The following is a 23,496-nucleotide window of genomic DNA, read 5'->3' on the forward strand; positions in this document are numbered from 1 at the left end:
AGTTACTACCTAAACGCTACCGTAACAAGCAAGAGTACAATAAGACACTCATTTTCCGAATACTGATTAATGGAAACATCAGTGAACCGAAAACGTCCTGTCCTCAACATACAACCAATTTGCTGATTGCAAATGCAGGTAATCGTGATCAGATACTTTTGAAACATTTATTTCCATCAACAAGTTTTCGAGGGTTTTTCAGGTTCATGTTCAGTGTGAAATAATGAAGTATTTATTTTCGTGCTAAGATTTTCTATACTGGTGCCTTGACAAGAAGACAGGAAATACTTGAATTTATCGTTATGGGTGATAGTTGTATGAAATTGTGTAGAAAACTAATTTCATCATTTAATGCAGCGTTATGGTTTTAAGACAAGATAGTTCATTCCATCTGCTATTTCAAGCGCGAAGGCGAATTGAATAGTGAGGTGTAATCTGTTAGGTTTTTCTGCTAGGCTTTGTGTTCCTCCTGCTGTTGAGATTTCTAATCAAAACCAAAAGGATGGTTTTCAAATCTTCAGAAAGTCCACAACTACCAAACACTACCAATCATAAGACTTCTTCCCCAGTGATCAACATAAAAAGGTATAACTCAGGTCTATAGGTAATGGCATGCTCAATATCCCAACAAACACAACTGAGATGAATAAAGAAAGAAGTAAAACAAAATAAGTTGTCTCCAATAACTGACACATGTATGAACCAAATTATACGATAAAACTGTACCTAGTAACCACCCACAAAGAAAAAAGCCACATTTGAAAGTCAACTTTTCCTAAATAACATATCGTATCATACTGGTAGGCTCTTCAAGGCACGTGACAGCGGAATAAGCTTTTCCACCAACAATGAAATACGAGATAAAATCATCCACATTACTCAAACTTCTGTGTTGCAATGTCAAAAATGAAACTATTCCAAAATCATGTACAAGACTTTACATTCAACAAAGTTATAGAACCTTTACAACATGAGTTAAAGAGCACAGTGATACACTCTGTCTGATCAGCCTGAAAAAATCCAGTTTTGCTACACATCTTGCCTTACACAGATAATGTGTCAACAGTACAGAGAAATATATTTGGTACTTCATCTTCCTGACGCACGTTAAAAACTTCTTGAAGAAACTTAAATCTTTATCAATACACACTTTGCTCCAGACTGTACTATTCAACAATTTTTTTTCCTACAGAGCTTCCAAGATGTACTAACCCATAACAGCTATTCATCCAATCTCCCCCTTTTCACAGCTGCACTTATATCTATGGTAGGAGCAAATTTCCTGTCAAAGAGCAGTTTCTTTGCTATCTAGTTTTATAATTAAGTCACCCACAGCCAAAGGATTTTCTTAAACAAATCAGCAGACAACTATATTCTGTTTATTACGACACAAGACGTATATTACATATATAAAATAAAAATATCTTTTCAGGGACGATCTTTTAGTACACATTGAAGGGCATTGTACAGCAGATGGTTGATGCTGGACAATGTAAGGTGACAATCAGACTTTGCAATGAAAAGTCGTTAATTTTGTTGCCAATAGGAGATTGAAATCGAAGGTTCTTGGTGGATATTAGCGACAGTATTGCCCACACTGCAGAATCATTCAAGGAAGTTCATTCTGTGCGCAGTATGCCATATAATCCCCACTTATCATGTTAAATTAAAGCGTTTCCTATTTCCTTGTCACAACCAGAACCCAGGATCACGATACGAAAGTAAGTATGTAACTACTACGTGCCTCGTCCAACTCTGCAGCTGAATCATTTTTGTAAATGTTTTTGTAGAAATAAAAAAAATAAAAATTTGTAAGCGTGAATCACTGTCACACGAGGGGCTCGGGTTCTATTCCCGGCCGTGTCAGAGATTTTATGGGCGCGGGTATTGTGAGTTTTATTGCTCTGATCATCATTTCATCATCATCGACACGCAATTCACTGAAGTAGCATCAAATAGAAAGGCTTGCACTAGGCGGCTGAACAGTCACATATGGGGTCTCCTAACCAATGATGTCCTACGGTCATTTCACTTCTATACGCTCCATATGAAAATAAAATTGTTCTAAAAAATTTTGTGAAATGAGTAATTATATCTAAATGAATTGGACGCTGTTATGTTTATTTATCTCGTATACAACTAATATAAAGTCATGTGTTTTATAACAACCGCAGCGCACAAGTGTGAGCCAATTTGTATCTTCAGTAGCTCGGTTGATTTAAGAATCCGTAGAATTGGCATAATACGACCAGGAAACTATTCAAGTCTGCAATATGATGCTAATGATCCCGGCTATCAAGCATTAACGACTGGTGAAAGAATTGATAGTGTTAACGACGGCGGAGGAAGAGTGTAGCATGATGAAAACGTACCGTCCACTGGGGAAGCTTTAAACTGCATTGAGACGGCTATGAAATGTTTAGAACAACAGGTTAACAGAGATGCTGCCCAGATAATGTCTTTGTACTGCTTGTGACATTTAGCGGTAGAAGAACGAGTCTTAAATTTAAAAGGAAATTCGTAAGTTAGACTTCTTCTCCTAAGCTGCAGTTTTTCTTTAATGTAAACTTTTAGCTTTTAATACTAGGCTATGCAGTCCATTCTTCATGTTATTTGTGAGAGGTCTGTACGGTTTTGTATTTAATACAATGTGTCTTTGTTTTATATTGCTACGAACACTCGTACGATATGTTTTCATAGGTTTTGAACTTTCCATATTAGGCAGTGTAATCCATTCTTCGCGTTATCTGCAAGACGTCTGTACTGTTTTGTATTTGTTTCAATGTTTCATTGTTTCGCTTTGCTATGAACACTGATACGATATATTTTCATCAATTATCGGTTGCCCAACAAAATAATAATCTGGATACCCGCACTTCCCTACTGTTTTGGTTAATCGATGCTCTAGAGCCTACGGCAGTCCTACCGCTTGGGTGATACGAGCTACAAAACTACTATGCTAGCATGGTGAATTAATGAATAACACTAGTCAGTGCAATATATTAAGTCGTGACAGATCCAACGCGTCGCGCCTATTCCTTCTGAGAACCCTCTCGAGGATTCATCTTCGGTGACACCTTAATCGTGGAGTTAAGCTGGAACCCTGTGGCACCATTGGTCTTCCAGTGGAAGACGATCTCCAGCAGGAAGACGACCAGCGCCAGGCAAAGGCCGAGGATGAGCTGAGCGAACTCTCCCTGCACGTGGGTCAGCTGCAGCTTGATTGGTCCATCAGGCGCCTGCGCGTACGAGCGCAACCCTACTTGGGCTGCCAGCTGCACTCGCGGGACCAGCCACTTGCGAGATACCTGCAAAAGACATTTACAGCAGTCTAGGTCGGCTCTCTGATACTTAACTGCTGGCCATTAAAATCCAATACGAAAAAGGATAGCAAATAAAGCAATTATAATTACTGTGGGTGTACAATATAGTTGGCGAAAAACATGATTAAATTTGTAGTTGGCTCGGGGATTACAGAGTGCGAAATTTTGTACACAAAATTGTTAGGACTAGCAGTAACTCTGCCTATAATGTTATATAATTATATATCGAATCCAACTGAGCTTGCCGGCCAGAGTGGCCGAGCGGTTCTAGGCGCTACAGTCTGGAACCACGCGACCGGTACGGTCGCAGATTCGAATCCTGCCTCGGGCATGGATGTGTGTGATGTCCTTAGGTTAGTTAGGTTTAAGCAGTTCGAAGTTTTAGGGGACTGATGACCCCAGCAGTTAAGTCTCATAGTGCTCAGAGCCATTTGAACCATTTCTGAACTGAGCTGGGGTGAAAGATACCGGTAAATCATTTCATGTTGATTCACACCAGAGTTCGTTGATTTTAGTGGCTAGTGAATGGTGGCGTTAAAATCTCACAGCGATCCCTGATCAGACTTCAGTGGAAGAGTGATCTGAAGAACGTGGTGGAAAAGGCAACAGTTGAACACCCTGTGTTCTGAGGCATTCCATAAGGTAACGGACAACATGCCGTTTTCCATTATCTTGCAGAAAGATTAACAATATAAGCCTGGAATGTAGGACACTCCCAGCTCTGTTAATTCAAGAGAAATTCAACGGTTGCTGACAAAATACTGCAAACGCAAACCGCAGATGATTGTCGTATGCATGCGTGGGAACCCATACCATCACACCCGTTCTAGCTTTGTATGACAATGACGAAAGCCATCTAGCAACGTTTGTCCTTCTCAAAATCACTGAAAAGATGACGTGGTGCTGCTCATCTCATACCAGTGAGTTCACGACCGTCGGCGCACCGCCCTCTGCTGCCACGTCAAAAGAAGCCAGAACAAGTGTCGCAGTGCTGAAAATCCATGCTGCACCAGAAGTCATCACAACGTCCATGTAGATATTTGTCGTGCTGCAAACACGGCTATAACCTTAACTCACATACTTGACGTGAGTATTAGATCCTTGACCGTCTCAAATATTCAACTTCCCCACACACTGCTGATGTAGTTTTCCTGTCCATTGTCCTCAGTACTTGTATGATATCGCTGATACCCGTACGAGGTCTAGTGTATGTGTTCACGCGCGCAGAAGGGATTAGTGGCCGTCCCGCCCTCTTTGTGTATGTACATATGATATCTGTTCTTGCGGAAATGTCCGAAAGAACAAACATCATACAAATATTCAAAGTGTCCCGGGTAACAATGCCACCTCAAATACTTCCGAAACGACACATAACGTGAAAAATGAAGTTGACCATGGGTGCACCTATGCCAGGGGCTCACACATAAATGTATGAAACATCACTTTGAACACAAAGTTAGGATTTTTATATTGCTCATGTATGGTTTCTCTATGGCAATGAAAACCAGAGGTGAACGGTTGTGGCAGACTTCTTTGCACTGTTATAAATCTCATACTTTCTGAAATGGTTAACCTTTAAAGGAATGGCAACTGTGCCACAGTTTCTGTCGTAACGCGTAGAGCAACGGTTGGCTATGGCACGCTTCAGGACATTGCAGGCAACCCGCATTACCGCATTACAGCATTACGGCAGAAAATATGACAACGGTTGGTTGGTTGGTTGGTTGATACAGGGGAGGGAACCAAACGGCAAGGTTATCGGTTCCATTGGATTAGGAAAGGATGGAGAAGAAAGTCAGTCGTACCCTTTCAAAGGAACCATCCCGGTATTTGCCTCAAGCGTTTTAGGGAAATCACGGAAAACCGGACGCGGGTTTGAAGCGTCGCCCTCCGAATACTAGTCCAGTCTGCTAGCCACTGCGCTACCTCTCTCGGTTATAGCACCGTTTCCACGATTTAAAGTCTAAGTATTTCAGAATGTATAAGGTTTAGAGCAGTGAAACTAAGTCTGCTATCACTAATTGTACCTATAGTTTTCATTTCGGTAGAAAAGGAGCTCATGTGCCATTTAAAATCATGCAGCTTTGTGGTAAAAGTGATGTTAGATTATTTGTAGGGACTGTGCAGTCCTGTCCAGTGTGGGACCGTCTGACATAAGTACGTCCCTGGCCTGCAATTGCTATTTTTCACATTTTGTTTCATTTAGAAAACATGTGAGGTGACAGTGTTAGATGGAACACCCGACACATGTCCCCTCGGTTGCTAGACACTTGGGAATTCAGATACTGTGTGTAATTTAGTATGGCCCGTCCCATCCCAAAGTAGTTCCTGTCACCATCCTGGGTAAACGTGTGGCCTGCAAAGTCCTATCAGGACGTTAAGATGCATACCACAAATTATTCTGGAACAAGGAGGAAAAGTTGTGACTCGTAGAAAACGGAGCAATTTTTCCCAGTAGTTCAACATTACTCGAAGAGATGTCTTACTGTGGCTATATGTTTGCAAATCAACGAGCATATTTTACGATTCTACTAGTTTGGCCTTTCTAGCTAATCTCGGTTTGTCCCTACATTTTTCTATCAGCAACCAGCGCTTTACTTGCATTTTACATTTCGTTCAGACATTACAGTATTAAATATCTCAACCACAATATTAGATATAAGTGCGGGACTCTGTCGAATCTCCTCATGCTCTGACAGAAGGAAAGTATCATCTATTATTTGTAGCCACTATACACAATCAGATACCTTATTCATAGTTGCTGGAGAGTACGAGAAGCACTCGTTCCTCTTTACATTCTGACACAAAGTAACAAATACAGCTCTATGAAACTATAGGCCAATCCTTAAGTGTTTCTTCTTCTCTAACAGACACAGAACTCATATGTAAGGGTTTGTTGGACGTATTGGTAACTCAGTTGTCCGCCCCGACTGTGAGCGGTCTTCTTGGAAGCTTTACTGCTTCAGCACCGAAGTGTCACTCTACAGGAGCTCTGAGGCTCAGCTATGGTACTGCTCCCAACGATTCTGCTGTGGTTCTGTTCCCAATGGTTAACTCACTCTTACCTATTTCTTAGTAGTGACTGACTTGTTTCTGCTAAACGCTTTTACAATGATTTTTCTGGGCTCTTAGATAAATATCTCTCGCAGTATCACTTTCCCCAGAATCTTATGATGATCTTCCTGTACACCGAAATTTTTCCTGAACGTCTGGAGGTTTGAGGGTATTGAACCTGATGCTTACTGCATGTGGTATCATGTATCGTTACCACCACATGGGCATCATAGCGACGGAATTGCAAGTTCCCGTCTGAGGTCGACAATGGCCGCGCAGGACCTGGCAGTCCTTGTGTTGCGTGTCTGCTGACCCACACCTACAGCTGCTCAGTACTTAGAGCGCCCTGTGCTCCCACAGTTTAGGACCGATGGCGGCAGCCAGTCTGACCGCTTTTGCTTGGAACCACATTAAAGATGTAATGATGCCTAGGTAGGATCCAAAACCAGAAAATACCTTTTAGAATACTCTTAGTAGTACCAATGCACGTTCTGTTACATGTATTACCAACTGTATGACCACCAGAAAAAATTAATTAAAACGTTTCCATCACATGGACGGACTAGCTTTAACATGTCCCGTAACTACACTCCATGAGGAAGTACAGAGATGTTTGTTGGTATATATTCAAAGATTTTTTTCATGAGGTCTGGTGGATTCTTGAATATGACCCTCCCCTCTCCCTCACACACACATTCACACACACACACACACACACACACACACACACACACACACACACACACAGCATCGGATAGATAATACGATTACAGCACAAACAGTTTATAGGTGTACTGCCGGTCCACAGTGTCCAACGGGTACAATATTTCGGCGATCAGATATGTCACCATCGTCAGGTGCACTGACGAACTGAGCTCCTGAGGGCAGGCGGCCGTCTTAAATCCCCTCCCCCAGCCTGTCGTTCTCTCCGCGGTCCGCGCCTGCGGCCACTTGTCGGCGGTCGCTGAGACGCTGGTCTCGGCGTCTGTGGTGGCGTTGGTGTAATTGCTTCGTCTGCCCTGGTCGCCCGTTCGTTTTCTTTGATGAGCGTGTTTTTAATTAGACTCAATGCTGGTTCCCATGCCTTGTGAGATTATAGCCGCAATCTCAGTTCATGAGTCCGTCCTTGGAACGAATTTCGATATCCTGTCTAACGACGCTGTCCCAGAATTTAGATGTCTGTGCCAAGCCCCTGGTATGTTAGCAGCCCATTTCGTGATTTTCCGACAAGCAGTGCTCTGCGACCGCCGACTTGTTGGGGTATCTAAGCCGAGTGTGGCTCTGATGTTCTCGGCAACGATCTTCGCTGGTGCACACTGTCTGTCCAATATAAGTCCTCCCACAAGGATACGGAATCTGGTATATACCGGCCTTCCGCAAACTGAGGTCGTCTTAGACACTTCCCAATAATGCTCGTGTTTTATTGGTTGGGCAAAAGACAATTCCTATTCGGTGTTTCTTCAATATTCGACCTATTTTCCCCGATAGTGCGCCATTTACCACAAACGCCAATGCCAGCATCTCAGCGACCGCCGACAAGATTAATTCAGGTATCTGACATAATCGCTTTGGCTTCTGACTAAGCTACTAGTTTCGGCCGACAGTGGTTACCCTCATACAGGCTGTGGTCCAGTTTCACCACAGCAGAAACTGCATTTTCACGCGACGCTGTCAAGGTGGTTTCTGCAGTGGTAGGAGAGAACTGCGTTTTATATTTTATGATCTTGGCCAGTGCCAGACGAAACACCGAGCGAGGTGGCGCAGCGGTTAGCACACTGGACTCGCATTCTGGAGGACGACGGTTCAATCCCGCGTCCGGCCGTCCTGATTTAGGTTTTCCGTGAGTTCCCTAAATCGCTCCAGACAAATGCTGGGATAGTTCCTTTGAAAGAGCACTGCTGACTTGCTTTCCCATCCCTCCCTAATCCGATGAGACCGATGACCTCGCTGTTTGGTCTCTTCCCCCAAACAACCCAACCCAACCCAGACGAAACAGGCAATTTCGTTATAAATAAGTGTGATAGTGGCGTATAAAGTAATTATTCTCAAACGAATCAATCACTGTGGTTACCTGCTCGATGCAAATGTCGTTCTTGTCACACTCAAGCGCATTTCAACAAGCTACCTTCAAGTAACGAATCAAGACAAGAGAAGTCACAATTAAAGTGCTAGACTCATCTTCCTAGCGGCATGTGTGAAGTTTCCGTCCAGCCACCGTTTTTCCTATTTCCTGTGGTCCAAATACAGCACTTCTCATGTTTGCCACGGTTAGTTCTAAAAAATGGCTCTGAGCACTATGGGACTCAACTGCTGTGGTCATCAGTCCCCTAGAACTTAGAACTACTTAAACCTAACTAACCTAAGGACATCACACACATCCATGCCCAAGGCAGGATTCGAACCTGCGACCGTAGCAGTCGCACGGTTCCGGACTGCGCGCCTAGAACCGCGAGACCACCGCGGTCGGCACGGTTAGTCCTTTCACAAAATTACCCCAGTGAAAAAACAAGGAGGAAGAATAGGATTTAATGGCCCATAGAGCTGAAAGTCATTACATATGGAGCACAACCACTGAAAGAAAAAAAAGGAAGAAAGCGGATGGTGTAAACTTTCGAAGAGACGATCTTAAAATTCAAATTTTTCTATTTAGGTAAATGGTTCATAAATCTTGATGGCCGAGGCTGGATTGGTACTGCACTCCACTTGAATTCGAGCGCTGTGTTCAGCTTATAACTGCTTTCTCATCCAAACGTCCAGATATTTCCTTTCTTATGGTTTCTAACCTACCTTGATTAGCTGAACATGTTCAACGAACTGTAAGACACTAGGGAGAGATTTTCAGAAATGTTTTTCAATTACTCGGGACTTCTGTAATCAAAAGGGCTCCTACTGCTTGCCCTTTAGCCCTTTAATATTTCGGTGGTCTCTTCAAGACATAACCATATATATACATATAATAATTCTCACTCATGCTATTTTGTCTAAAACTGACATGGTGAGACCGTGACTGTGTACAATTAATGTAGGTTAATTCTTACAAAGAAGAAAACAGCAACCAGCCACTATTAACATTAATAATAGTATTAATAGTAATAATATAATAGTAATAGTAATAGTAATACTAGTAATAATAGTAATAATAAATAGCAGCATTAATAGTGGCTGGTTGCTGTTTTCTCCTTTGTAAGAATTAACCTACATTAATTCACACTCTGATGACAAAACCACTGTTTCCTTTACGAAATGGCATACATTTACTACATCTAATTATTACTTTTATTCAAACTACCCGTGATCTATTTGCTGAATGGCGTATTACTAAATGGCATACATTTACTACACCTAATCATTACTTTTATTCAAACTACACATGATCTAGAATGACATTTTCACTCTACAGCGGAGTGTGCGCTGATATGAAAGTTCCTGGCAGATTAAAACTGTGTGCCGGACCGAGACTCGACCTTGGGACCTTTGCCTTTTGCGGGAAAGTGCTCTACCGGTAGAGCACTTGCCCGCGAAGGCAAAGGTCCCGAGTTCGAGCCTCGGTCCGGCACACAGTTTTAATCTGCCAGGAAGTTTCATACCCATGATCTATTTTGTTTCATTGCAACATCTCAAACATAATATCTGCTGCATGTTATGTACTTCAGTTCCTTCAGTTCCTATCACTGATATATAACTGGGTGTAAAATTGTAACTACGGACCTCACTCGCGGCTTACGTTCTGGGAAACGATGTGAACGTACTTAATTGTATTGTATTTCAGATATTTTGACTCAGGGATGAGAAGTTATAATGATTCTTGTTTATTATGGTAATAAATAAAACATAATAAATCTTAAAATGAGGAAAAATCAGACTAAACTATCTACATGCCACTCAGAAAACTAAAATTTTCAAGAAACGTCATTGAATGGTGATAGGGCGGATATCTGAAGCCATTTCATTTAGCACACGAATTTGACCAAAAGGAAATAAAGTAAACATAGTACTGTAGCAGTTACCTTTGATAAATACTCAGCTGAAAATTAGCCCTTCGTCAGAATTCACAGGTCGGCGATATTATCTAGGGAATGAATGTAAGAATACACTGACGTCTTTGAAGGAAAAGGTCAGTTAAACTGACTACAGGCTAGAAGAAACAGGAAGAAGGTTGTATAATAGTCTCCACCATGTCAATGAATGGCGTAACATTTTGTAAGAGTTGTAAGTTACAGGCAACTGACTGACAAAGTGTGTTAATACGAGCAGAGCAATAACAGAATAACTTCGTTTCAAATACTGAAAGAGTGTCGATGCTGAACACGCTTGTATTGCTGCATAACATGCCCGAAGGAAGCATAAATTCACAAGTAGATGTTAACTGCTAAGCCTTCGGATGCCAGAATGATGATGCATAGACCAAAAGGATGGTCGCAGGAAAAGTCTCAGAACGCTAAAAAAAATTTGTACGCTATGCCTGGCACCCAAGTCAGTGTCCAGACTACACAGGAAACGGAAGGAGACAGGAATTGGAGCATGAAAAGAGACCCGAATACTGAAGTGTCCATACATACCTTCACAAAGGGAAATTCACGGAATGTCAACATTATTTAGCAGCCGTATTCGGTACTGCTGTTAAGATAAGTGATGCTCTGACCTAATGGCGGTGAAAAGCAGCTAAAACTGAGATCCGAGGGCCTGAAGGACTCCATGGGTAGTGAATTACTTCTTCTCTTGACCACACGTTACTGGAAGCCTCATGAAGAGCTAATTATTCCTTATGATGGGAAAAAAGCAGACGTGATACTCTCTAAGAAGGAAATGGAACTGGTGCACAGAAATTCTGATCCATATCACTGACCTCTACGCTATCTGATCAAAATTATGCGGACATCAATATGCATTGTGTAACTGTCCACTAGTTGCCTTGAGAGGAAGACCTGTCGGTGTAAAGATAGGCGGGGAGTATTGTGCTTTCAGTAGATAAGTATTAAATGCAGAATGGGTTGGTCAGGATAGCTCAGTGACTTTAAACGTGGCCTACCGATTGGCTGTCGCCTAGCAAATCCATCAGGGTCAGTTCAATTCTTCTGACGCTTGTCTAGTCGAATGACGGTGATATGACTGAAGTGGAAACGCGAAGAAACTACCATGTCTAAACCAAGACCAGGAAGACCTCATGCATTGATAGACAGAGACCGTCTAGCGCTGCGGAGGGTTGTTATACAAAATCGTATGACATCGACAGAGGGAAGAACTCTTGAGTTGCACAATGACTGTCTGCAGGAGGTTAAAAAGAATGCGATACAAGGTTAGAGCATCTTCTCATAAACCACACATGTGTCTGCATTCAGCCGCGCGGGATTAGCCGAGCGGTCTTGGGCGCTGCTGTCATAGACTGTGCGGCTGGTCCCGGCGGAGGTTCGAGTCCTCCCTCGGGCAGGGGTGTGTGTGTTTGTCCTTAGGATAATTTAGGTAAAGTAGTGTGTAAGCTTAGGGACTGATGACCTTAGCAGTTAAGTCCCGTAAGATTTCACACACATTTGAACATTTTTTGTCTGCAGTCAGTCCTTAGCGATTCTTGCGGCGGCGTACACAGGCACACCACTAGACAGTGGACGATTGGACACTAGTGATCTGAGGTGACGAATCACCCTGTACCCTCTGGCAATCAGATGGAAAGATTTGTCAAATGCCTGGAGAACATTACAATACATTATGTGTAGTGCCAACAATGATGTACGGGGGATGTTGCGCTACGTTATGGGTGTATTTTTCGTGGGTGCAGCATGTTACAGTTATCATGCTTCCAAAGAAAGCTAACTGTAGCGTGAAGGGAACACATTTTACGGAATTATGTACTGCGTACAGTAGAGGAACAGGTCGGAGAATTTGTCTGTATCAACATGACAATAAAACCGGCCGTTGAGTATTATCAGTGAAGGAATGGTTAGCGGACAACAACATTCTTGAAAGGTCTGGCCTGCGCAGAGTCCAGACCTACAGCAACGGAACAACTTTGGGATGAGTTAAAACGACGATATCGCAGCAGCCTCAATCGTCCGGATCACTACTTTCTCTGATTTCGGCTCTTTGGGAAGATAGGGCTGCCATTCCTCCACAAACAGGGTCCGCAGAAGGTTTCGAGCTGTCACAGAGGCAAAATGTATTCAAACTAAATTTTTATGTCCACTAACAGGTGCCCTGATACATTTCGTGAGACAGTGTATTTGCAGAAGAATAATAGGAAACAGAATTTTTACCAATATGGAACAAAATATCTTCCCTCAAGGAAAAGGGTGTAGCATTAAAAAATATCGACCAAGCATTAAGTAACATCTTCCGCCTATACATAATATTCTCACCGCCATGGATAGGGCAAACCAAGTTGATTCAGTATGAACAAATTTACGAAAGACTTATGATTCAGTGTCATGTTCATATCACCTAAAAAAAGGCTGGATAATTTCAAGACAGACAGGACGGAGCTCGTTAACCCTCACAGGCAGTAAACTACCGTCCATGATGTAATACACACATCAAAAAAGTTTTACATCACCCTGGTTCCCAGAACTCCTGAAGATAGACTTTGACTGTGGAAATTGTATCACAGACACAGTCCCTTTGACTGTTCAGAGATGTCACTAAACCCGCCCAAAGCTGTAAACAACCATACATGGGCAGTGCCTGTTAAACGGTTGGGGTCCGACAGCCGATCGGTTCCAGTCATTCCACCAGGAAGGATGTACACAGCCCGTGTTGTTTGTAGTTCAACCATGCCTAGACGGTCAAACCGCGGTTCGATCGCGTCCGCATTGTTACTTTGTGCCAGGAAGGGCTCTCAACAAGTCAACCAAAGCGATGTTGTTTGGACATGGAGGAGAGACAGACGGACAGGAACTGTCAATGACATGCCTCGCTCAGGCCGCCCAAGGGCAACTACTGCAGTGGATGACCGCTACCTATGGATTGTGGCTCGGAGGAACCCTGACCGCAACGCCAATGCTGAATAATGCATTTCGTGCAGCAACAGGATGTCATGTTACGGCTCAAACTGTGCGCAATAGGCTGCATGACGCGCAACTTCAGTCACGACACCTATGTTGAGGTCCATCTTTGCAACCACGACGCTATACAGCACGGTACAGATTTGTCCAACAACATGCCGAATGGACGGCTCAGGATTGGCATCACGTTCTCTTCACCGATAAGTGTCGCATATGCCTTCAACCAGACAATTGTCGGAGACACGTTTGGAGGCCACCCGTTAAGGTTGAACGCCTTAGACATACTGTTCAGCGAGTGCAGCAAGGTGGAGATTGCCTGATGTTTTGTGGTGGCATTATGTGAGGCCGACTTATACCACTGGTGGTGATGGAAGGAGCCGCAACGGCTGTGCGATACGTGAATGCCATCCTCCGACTGATAGTGCAAACCATATCGGCAGCATATTGGCGAGGCATTCGTCTTCAAGGACGACAATTCGCGCCCCCATCGTGCACACCTTGTGAATGACATCCTTCAGGATAATGACATCGATCGACTAGAAGACATGAACCCTATCGAACATGCCTGGGCTAGATTGCAAAGGGCTGTTTATGGACGACGTGACCCACCAACCACTCTGTACGATTTACGCCGAATCGCCGTTGAAAAGTGGGACAATTTGGACCAACAGTGCCTTGATGAATTTGTGGATAGTATGCCACGACGAATGCAGGCATGCGTCAATGCAAGAGGACGTACTACTCTGTATTAGAGGTACCGATGTGTACAGCAATCTGGAACACCACCACTGAAGGTCTCGCTGTATGGTGGTAAAACATGAAATGTGTGGTCTTCATGAGCAATAAGAAGGCTGGAAATAATGTTAATGTTGTTCCTTACTTCAGTTCCCTGTACAGGTTCCGGAACTCCCGGAATCGAGGTGATGCAAAACTTTTTTGGATGTGTGTATTTGGAGTACGTCACGTCGGTGGATGAGACCATTATTGTTCATGTAAAATTTATTAGCCGCAGTTAATTTTTGCAGCTGACAATAATCTCTTTCTGGTAAATATTATCATTTACCGCTAGATTTCGATAAAAATATCAGCCCGTTTACAAACCCTGTCTTCTTGCTCTTAATCCAGAGAAATATGAATAAAGAAGATTTATGATTCGATTAAGAAAAGTGACTTACAGTGTACGCAGAATCAAAATAGAACTATGAAATAGGCTCAGCTGGTAAAGCCGATGGCAGGATTAGACGCATTTGTAGAATATAGGGAAACCGTAATGCGTTACTTTGTCCGGCATTTCCAGCATCTCCGACGTAGGGGTTCTCAACTGTTCTTATCAGTTAGAATAAATAACAACAGGAATCTTACGAAGGTGTGGGTATGTAGGACGGAGTACGTCAACAAATTACTAAACAACTCCTGTTGTGATATGTAATTGTCGACTTGATAACAGGCTATGGGATGAAATTTGTAGTGGAAATAAAAACGGTATTGTGCGACTCGACGTTCCAGTTAGTCAAAACTGCAGTCTACATAAGAAGTGGGATACAAATCTCCTTTGTGATTCGTATTTGAATACTACTTGACTTAAGGGGGGAAGTGCAAAAATACAGGTACAAATACAACCTGTCACCAAATCCACAAGTTTTGAGTCACATAACTGAAATTATGTACAGTGGTTGATGGTAGTTCAGGGAATCTACTGAAAGTTTTTTCTAATTTTAATTAAAATTTTGAAATTGTTTGGAAATTTTAAATTTTTGAACTCACGATTTACATAGGTACCATTTACTAAGAAAGTGTCTAAGAAATTATCTTCTATATTTTACAGTACACTCTCTACATTTATATGAAGAAACCCACAGAAGGATTTCAGGTTATTGACATATAATGAAGTTTTATGTTTAATTACTTTTAATTGAAAATACACATCAAAATTCTACCTCCTTAATTATATATCTTGGAATTCATGCATGATATTAACTCTTTGCACATGTTTCTTATACGTAATAAAAAAGACATGCCAGTAATCACAGTCACATCTTTTCTAGTTTTGGAGAATGTACCTGAATAACGTAAACAGTAATTCTGAGAAAATGCCTTTTAAAGTTTAACATTCTATTTCATTGTCGTTCCCTCCTTCAAAAGCCACCAGATCTATACTCATTGTCCTCATTTCCTTTCACACTTCTCTTCTTGCTTCTTCTTATCTGTCTTGTCACCTTTGCAAGGTCTTCATTTGATTTATCGGATGCAAAGTATACATTGAGTGTCTATCCGCTTCAAGATGTCGCGAGTAAAAACTCCGGGCTTCAAACCCATTCTCTGCAAGACCTTCATCCTCTCTGAGTCACCACCATTAAAAAGAATAACTGCGCCATAAACTGCAATTTTGACTATCTTGGATGAGCAAAATGTATTTTTGGGGTAACGTTTCCATATGATGGCATTCACGGACTCATTAGGATTCTGCGTTTTGCCATGAACACATTTCTTGAGAAGATCAGGGTTGGATAGGACCCTGAATGTTGGCTAAATAACATTGAGAAAATATTTAGGAAGACTTTCCTTGTGAGTATAAGGAATTCCATCCCTCTGAGATTGTTTGTAGCGACATAAACTAATTGGGCAAAGATTGTGTAAGGGCTGTTCATCTGTGGATAACATACGAAAATATATTGCCGAAACAGACCGGCGCATGTCTTCAACACTTGATAGGTTATCCCTAATATTCTTACCATAATACACTTGAAGGGTATCAATCACCTTCTTCGTTAACCTGTTCTTTCCACTTAGACCCTTTCCGTCTTCCAACTTCTTCCCCTTCAGGTCATCCACAACTTTTCGCAATCTTGATATGCGCTTCTGGACGTGACCTACACATTCAAGCTTTTCAGTAATACATTCTGCTCCATATAGTTTGCTGTCACTTACTAACTTGAATACGATGAAGTAACCATCACCAAGATACTTTACGTATCTGACTCCATGTTTAGAAACACATCTGTTAAAAATTATCTTCATTCGAGCACCTTCCACCGAACCACTTGATCCACAATGGTTCATTCTAGAGCTGTGATTCTTCATCAGATCTTCAGTTTTCATATTTCTGGTAATAGGACAATTTTGACAGTACTTGCTCATTACTTACACACCAAGTACTTTACCTACATCAACACATATTACACTTGAAATGGCGTATAGGGATGTATGGCCTCTATTCATAAATGTGTTATCACATGAACAACCAGATCAGTCTTCACATGATTGCCATCTTCATCATCCAAAGGATCATTCTCTCTTACTGCCTCTGCTGATGCTCCAGATAAATTCTCTTCACAAACTTCATAAAGTGCCTACTCCAATTCAGTATATGCCGTTGAAAGTCTAGCACATGGTGCTGGCATATTCATCATTCCACAGAGTATATTTCCTCCTTCTTTTCCTACACCAACGCAGCTTAAACCGTATAAAAATCGGATATTCGCTTCATCGTACCAGTCATTTGATTTTGATTTTTTAAACGAGATGTCAGCATCACAGTCCTTGCATGAAATATGTACATTACACACCAGCCCACTCTGTTACCATCATCGAATAATTCCAGATTGTCTGAATCACATGTCTTACATACACTTGTTAATTTCACTGCAATAGACAACAACTCAATGTCAATCATCCGATGTCCAGTGTTATTTTGACAGTCATCACCATTGTCAGTAATGTTGACACTTGAAATCTTCTGTCTTGAGCTGCTGGGAGAAGAGATCACATGTTTATAACACATAGTCTCATGAGACAACTCGGTACCATTACCGAAATTATTAGCGTGTCTCAAATTTAATAAAGCACGTGCAAGCATCTTGCACATCTTTTTGAAAACTTTTCTTTGTCATGGCATTATTAAAGAATACAACAAAACACAACGACGAAGTTAGTAAAACAACGCAAATAAAAATAAGTATTCGCCACTTTGTAAACAAAGATTATCGTTGTCTTTTGCTTCCAGCGACATTATCCAACACTCACGGATGGTACACATCACAAAGAGAATATACTACACACATTTCACAGCAATCTTGATGTTTCCGTCAGTAATACAAAAACTAATACAGAAGAGTCTCTTCAAACAAGTGGGCGTGGCAGAACGAACACGTTAGGGATTTAATTTTTTTAAGGTACTTAGGTTGCGATTTGGATTGTGAAATTTCAGGAGATTATTGCCAATGAGTTGAGATAACGAAAGACAATAAATTTAAAAAATGACATTTTTTTACATTTTCAGGTACGTCCCCCCTTAAAGAAGTACTAACTGTGGATACTGACATTTGCAAAAAAGAGTGGTGCGAACAGTCACTGGTTTGATATTGGAACGATCTCATTACAAAACATCGGGATGCGCTATTCACAGCGGAAACCGGAAACGTTCTTTCGTGACACACCTACTCCAGGTATGGCATTAGGCATATAGTAGCTCACATAGATGCGTATAGCCATATTCCCACAGTATACCGTTGAATGAAACAGGGAGAAACCTTAATACAAGGATACTCATAAAGCTGTTATTGACTACCTGAAAAAAGTAATGTTACGTAATAAATTTTTTGTTTAGTTGTAGGCATATGTCCATAGTCCAAGAATACGATGGAATCCTTGTGACAGACTACCGTAGACGGTGCTGCTGAGGAACAAACAAAATGGCACACTCCATCAGTGGAGTGGAGTATCGCGCGGTAATTCCTTTTCCGTGCTCGAAAGGGAAGAATGGCTCCATAATGCACTCTGAGTCGATGTACACTTGGTAACAAAAGTCAGGGGCTGGCCATTTGCACATATACAAATAGATGTGATATCGCGAACACAAGTTATAAAAGAGCACTGCACTGGAACAGCTGTCATTTGTACTCAGGTGATTCATCTGAAAAGGTGTCGGAGGTGATTAGGCCGTACGACGGGAATTAAGAGACTTTGAAAGCGGAATAGTAGTTGGAGTGAGACGCATGGGGCATTCTATTCTGGAAATATTGCGGCTGTTAAATAGTCAGTGATCCACTCTGGCAAGAGTGGGCTGAGAAAACCACATTTCAGGCATTACGTCTCACCACGCACAACGCAGTTGTCGACGGCCTTCCCTTAACGACCTAGAGCAGCGCCGTTTGCTTAGAGTTGTCAGTGTTAGCAGACAAGCATCACTGCGTGAAATAACCACAGAAATCAATGTCTGACGTACGAGGAACGAATCTGTTAGGGCAGTGCGCAGAAATTTTGCGTTAATGTGATAAGGCAGCAGACGACCGGCGCGAGTTCCTTTGTTAACAGCTTACACCGCCTCTGATGGGCTTGTAATTATATAAGTTGAACCCTAGACGACTTTAAGTCCCTGCCTCGTCAGGTAAGTCCAGATATCAGTCGTTAAGAACTGACGGAAGGATTAGAATGTGGCCCTGACCCCTGGGAGCCATGGGTGGACTCAAGTTGTCAACAAGCCACTGTGCAAGTTGGTGGTGACTTCGTAGTAGTGTGGACTGCTTTTGCATGGATTGAATTTGGTCCTCTGTTTCAAGTGAACCAATCACTGACTGTAAATGGTTATGTTCGGTTACCTGGGGACAATTTTCTGCCATTCATGGACTTCATGTTTCCAAACAACAATGGACCTGTCACTGGGTCACAACCGTTCGTGATTGCCCTGAAGAATGTTCTGGACAATTCGAGCAAATGGTTTGGCCATTAAGGTCGTCGACATGAAACCCTTTGAACATTCGTGGTACATAATGGAGAGGTTCGTTTGTGCACAACAGCCTGTGCTGGCAACAATTTCGCTGTTATGAGCAGCTCAATATACATGCAGAAAACTTTCAGTGATTTGTGGCGACCGTGTCAGGTTGAGATGCTGCACTAGGTCAAGCAAAATGAGCTCCGACACGATATGAGGAGGGTTCGCTTGACTTTCGTCACTTCAGTGTAAGTTCACAGCTGCAATGCGCCTTTATATGACAGAGTGGTTAGGTGACGCAGACGGTTTCAGTGTGATCTAAGTTTTATATATATCTGTTGTGTTACTTAATAACTTGTACACTCTCTGTAACTATTATCATATGTTGTTTTTATCATTACTTAAGATTGCTGGAAAGTAGTATCTAGAATGTACGAGTAGTTACAGTTTTTCTGTAAATATGATATTGTTGCTGTCCACTATTACTGTCTTCTCATGCGTTGGTGGCTCATAAAAATAAGAAGACATTCTTCACCCGTTCTTGAGTGGACCTAGGGTCGTCTTAGAGGCACAGGAACGAGGAAAATTATTCGCTCCTATACAGCACTGAAACCAACATATCCAACAGTTCATGTAGAGAAGTGCCGTAACCACGCACATGCACACACATACGCACACACAAGGAAGGAGAGAGAGCGATAACATTATATCGAACTGAGTCCTATAACTTGGAATTAAAAAGGAAGCTCTGGGAGAAATTAAAGTAGTAGAGCAGGTAGCTGTGTGTGATTGGTCTCTAGAATAAAAATGATGAGGCAGTCACTTGGTAACACGTTAAAAGTTTCAATCTAAACGCCATGAGTGGAGTTCGGACACTACACGAAATTTAAACCTTTTTGCACACTGGTCTCGCCACCAGCTGCGACAGACGGCAGACCCATACCTAGATTTGCTTCCGCCATCTTGTCACAATATAAAGGTCACTCTGTTAAAATGTAGCGTACAACGAGTTGTACACCACGGGAATCGCAGATGGTAGCATTTCTCTCCTAACTATGAAGCCATCCCCTATTCGGAGGTAGTTAGTTGTTATTTCGTGAGTTCAAAAGTGGTTCAAATGGCTCTGAGCACTATGCGACTTAACTTCTGAGGTCATCAGTCACCTAGAACGTAGAACTAATTAAACCTAACTAACCTAAGGACATCACACACATCCATGCCGGGAGGCAGGATTCGAACCTGTGAACGTAGCGGTCGCTCGGTTCCAGACTGTAGCGCCCACAACCGCATGGCCACTCCGGCCGGCTATTTCGTGTGTGACCGGTGTAAGATACACTATGGCCTGATAAGCAGATTTACCCGGAGTATTAAATTTAACCTCATGACATGTACTCCTTGGCACGGAAAGTAATGATTTCTTCCTCTCTCCTGGGATGAAGAAACCAAAGCGTTTGAGGCATTTCCAGAATGACGACGAGGCCGTTTTCTTTGAAGAATGTTTCCTGAGCCGCCAATTTATTGACTGCGCCAAGTTACCCGTCGTTGGGCGGAATGAGTGGAATAGAACGATCAGTCTATAGAGGAACTGGGGAAAGTGACATCAAGTTTCATGATTGTCGTTTGATTTTTTCAACCTGGAAAAGCTTTACGACTACCCTTCGTGTACATCAAGGTTACAGAAGTCATGCGTTACATCCCGATATCGTGTCGAACGTCCTTTTGTCTGGCGTATTGCAGCAATTGGGCGTGGCACATGGGCTCAACGAATCGTTGGAAGTCCCTTGTAGAAGTACTGAGTCATACTTCCTTTACAGCCGTCCATAATTGCTAAAGTGTTGGCGGTGCAGGTATTTGTGCTCGAACTGACCTCTTGATTATGTCCCATAACCATTCGATGGGATTCATGCCGGGCGCCCTGAGGGCCAAATATTTCGCTCGAATGGTCCATAATGTTCTTCAAACCAATCACGAACAACTGTGACGCAGTGACGTAATATACTGTCAACCATAAAAATTGCTTCGTTGTCTCGGAACATGAAGTCCAAGAACGGCTACAAATGGTCTGCAAATAGCGGAACATTAGCATTTCCGGTCCATTCCTCATAAACACAGTGCTCACCATTATAGAGCCGTCATCACTTTGCACAGTGCCTTCATCTGGGATCTGCGCCAAATGCGAACCCTATCATCTCTTACCAACTGAAATCGGGACTGTTTTGACTATGTCGGGGTTTTCCAGTCGTCTGTGCTCTAACCGATGTGGTCACGAGCCTAGAAGAGACGCTGCAGGCGATGTGCTGTTAGCAAAGGCACTCTCGTTGGTCGCCATAGCCCATTTATGTCAAATTTCGCCGCACTGTCCAAACGGATACGTTCGTCGTACGTCTGACATTCATTTCTGCCGTTACTTCATGCACTGTTGTTTTTCTGCATTGACAACTTTACGCTAAGTGGAGGCCGTCGATCACTGCGTTGTCCGTGGTGTGAGGTAATGCCTGAAATTTGATACTCTCGGCACACTCTTGACACTGTGGATCACGGAATAGTGAATTTCCTAGGGTTTTCCGTAATGGAATGACCCATGCGCCTAGCTCGAACCACCATTCCTCGTTCTAAGTGTGTTAATTCCTGTCGTGCGGCCATAACCACGTCGGAAACCTTTCCACACGAATCACCGGAGTTCTAAAGTCGTCCCCGCCAGTGCATTGTCATTTTATACCTTGTATACGCGTTACTACCGCCATTTCTACATGTGCATATAGCTAACACTGGACTTTTGTCGGACCATTGTACATTACAGTAAGACTCAGTGCTACATATTTTACATTATTACGCAGATAATAGATGTTGATGTAAGAGCTGACTTAGGATTCTTTTTTTTTGGTCATCAGTCTACTGACTGGTTTGATGCGGCCCGCCACGAATTCCTTTCCTGTGCTAACCTCTTCATCTCAGAGTAGCACTTGCAACCTACGTCCTCAATTATTTGCTTGACGTATTCCAATCTCTGTCCTCCTCTACAGTTTTTTTTGCCCTCTACATCTCCCTCTAGTACCATGGAAGTCATTCCCTCATGTCTTAGCAGATGTCCTATCATCCTGTCCCTTCTCCTTATCAGTGTTTTCCACATATTCCTTTCCTCTCCGATTCTGCGTAGAACCTCCTCATTGCTTACCTTATCAGTCCACCTAATTTTCAACATTCCTCTGTAGCACCACATCTCAAATGCTTCGATTCTCTTCTGTTCCGGTTTTCCCACACTCCATGTTTCACTACCATACAATGCTGTACTCCAGACGTACATCCTCAGATTCTTTACATCTTTATAATGATAGACCCTCGACGCATACTTGTTAGTAAAAGCTAAGTTAAAAGTAGTATTTTGACATAAATGAATATCGATTATGATCTATAATTTTAGACACCAATCATCAGCCTAGTCAGAGTGTAACACACCTGTCCCTCCCATGCGCTTATAATCCCAGCCTCGAAGAGTCTGTCGATGATGTCGTTGAGCTGCTCGAGGTAAGGCCAGCATTTGCGGACCGCAAACACCACATGCTCCCAGTAGATGTCCTCGCGCATCGGTCGCAACCAATTGCTCAGCGCTTCCTCGTCGATATAGTCACCAATGGAAAAGTACCCTGGGGAAAAAAAGCTCATTCATATCACACCAAATTTGTCTTACACTAGCCATAAAAACAATTTTGATACTGTTAAACTTATCTAGCCAGAGAATGAAATTAATTACACGCTGCTATAAGCCTGTTAAATAATAACACAAATAGTCACCCACACAATAAATACGCAAATTTTGTACTTCTGCAAAGTTCCTTTTAGGCATCTGAAACTTTGTGCCACTGGAGTACGTGATTAAAGCATGTGTAATTACAGGATGTGTAGTAAAGAATAGAAGATGGGATTAAATATCGCCTTTTTATGAACAAAATTTTTTCATTAATCCAGTTGCTCGCTACATCCGAGAAGATTGTTAGTGTATACATTAGCCAGCGTCACTAAACTACCAAATTACGTTAACAGAGTGCCTTCCTATGTTTAAAACTATATCAACTGCGTCCATAATCCGCAAGCCACCTCACATTGTGTAGTGACGTGCACTTTTGCTGCTAACATCGTTTCCCCGTTTCCCTTTGGATTTTATAGAAGAAAGTAATGTGTTGTCCGACCCGTCTTCGAGCGCACGTCATCACAGTTTTAATTTTAAACGTTTCCACGATGTAAAACACCGCTCTTGTGCCGTTTGGCAGTGAGGTCTCATTAGTATCTCCATGACGCTCCTGCGATTTCTACGGGAACACGTGACGAAGAGTGCAGTCTTTCTCTGTCGCTTCTACTAATCTAACGTGGTAAGAGTCCCAGCAAGACGAGTAATACTCAAGAATCGTCGGCAGCGTAT

General features: G+C 42.4%; 1 protein-coding gene across 1 annotated transcript in view; it reads right to left on the minus strand.

Annotated features, from left to right (window-relative positions):
* Positions 1–3,032: 3,032 nt before the first annotated feature.
* The window catches only part of LOC126456599 (glutamate receptor ionotropic, kainate 2-like), a 60,474-nt gene continuing 40,010 nt past the window's right edge, over positions 3,033–23,496 (minus strand). The window contains exons 6-7 of the mRNA XM_050092344.1: positions 22,536–22,723; positions 3,033–3,308 (exon numbers count right to left, since the gene is read on the minus strand). Of these exons, the coding sequence (XP_049948301.1) occupies positions 3,033–3,308; positions 22,536–22,723 (464 nt within the window). The remainder of the gene's footprint in view (positions 3,309–22,535; positions 22,724–23,496) is intronic.

The sequence above is a fragment of the Schistocerca serialis genome, chromosome 2 (genome assembly GCF_023864345.2).
Source record: "Schistocerca serialis cubense isolate TAMUIC-IGC-003099 chromosome 2, iqSchSeri2.2, whole genome shotgun sequence".
In the NCBI taxonomy this organism is placed as follows: domain Eukaryota; kingdom Metazoa; phylum Arthropoda; class Insecta; order Orthoptera; family Acrididae; genus Schistocerca; species Schistocerca serialis.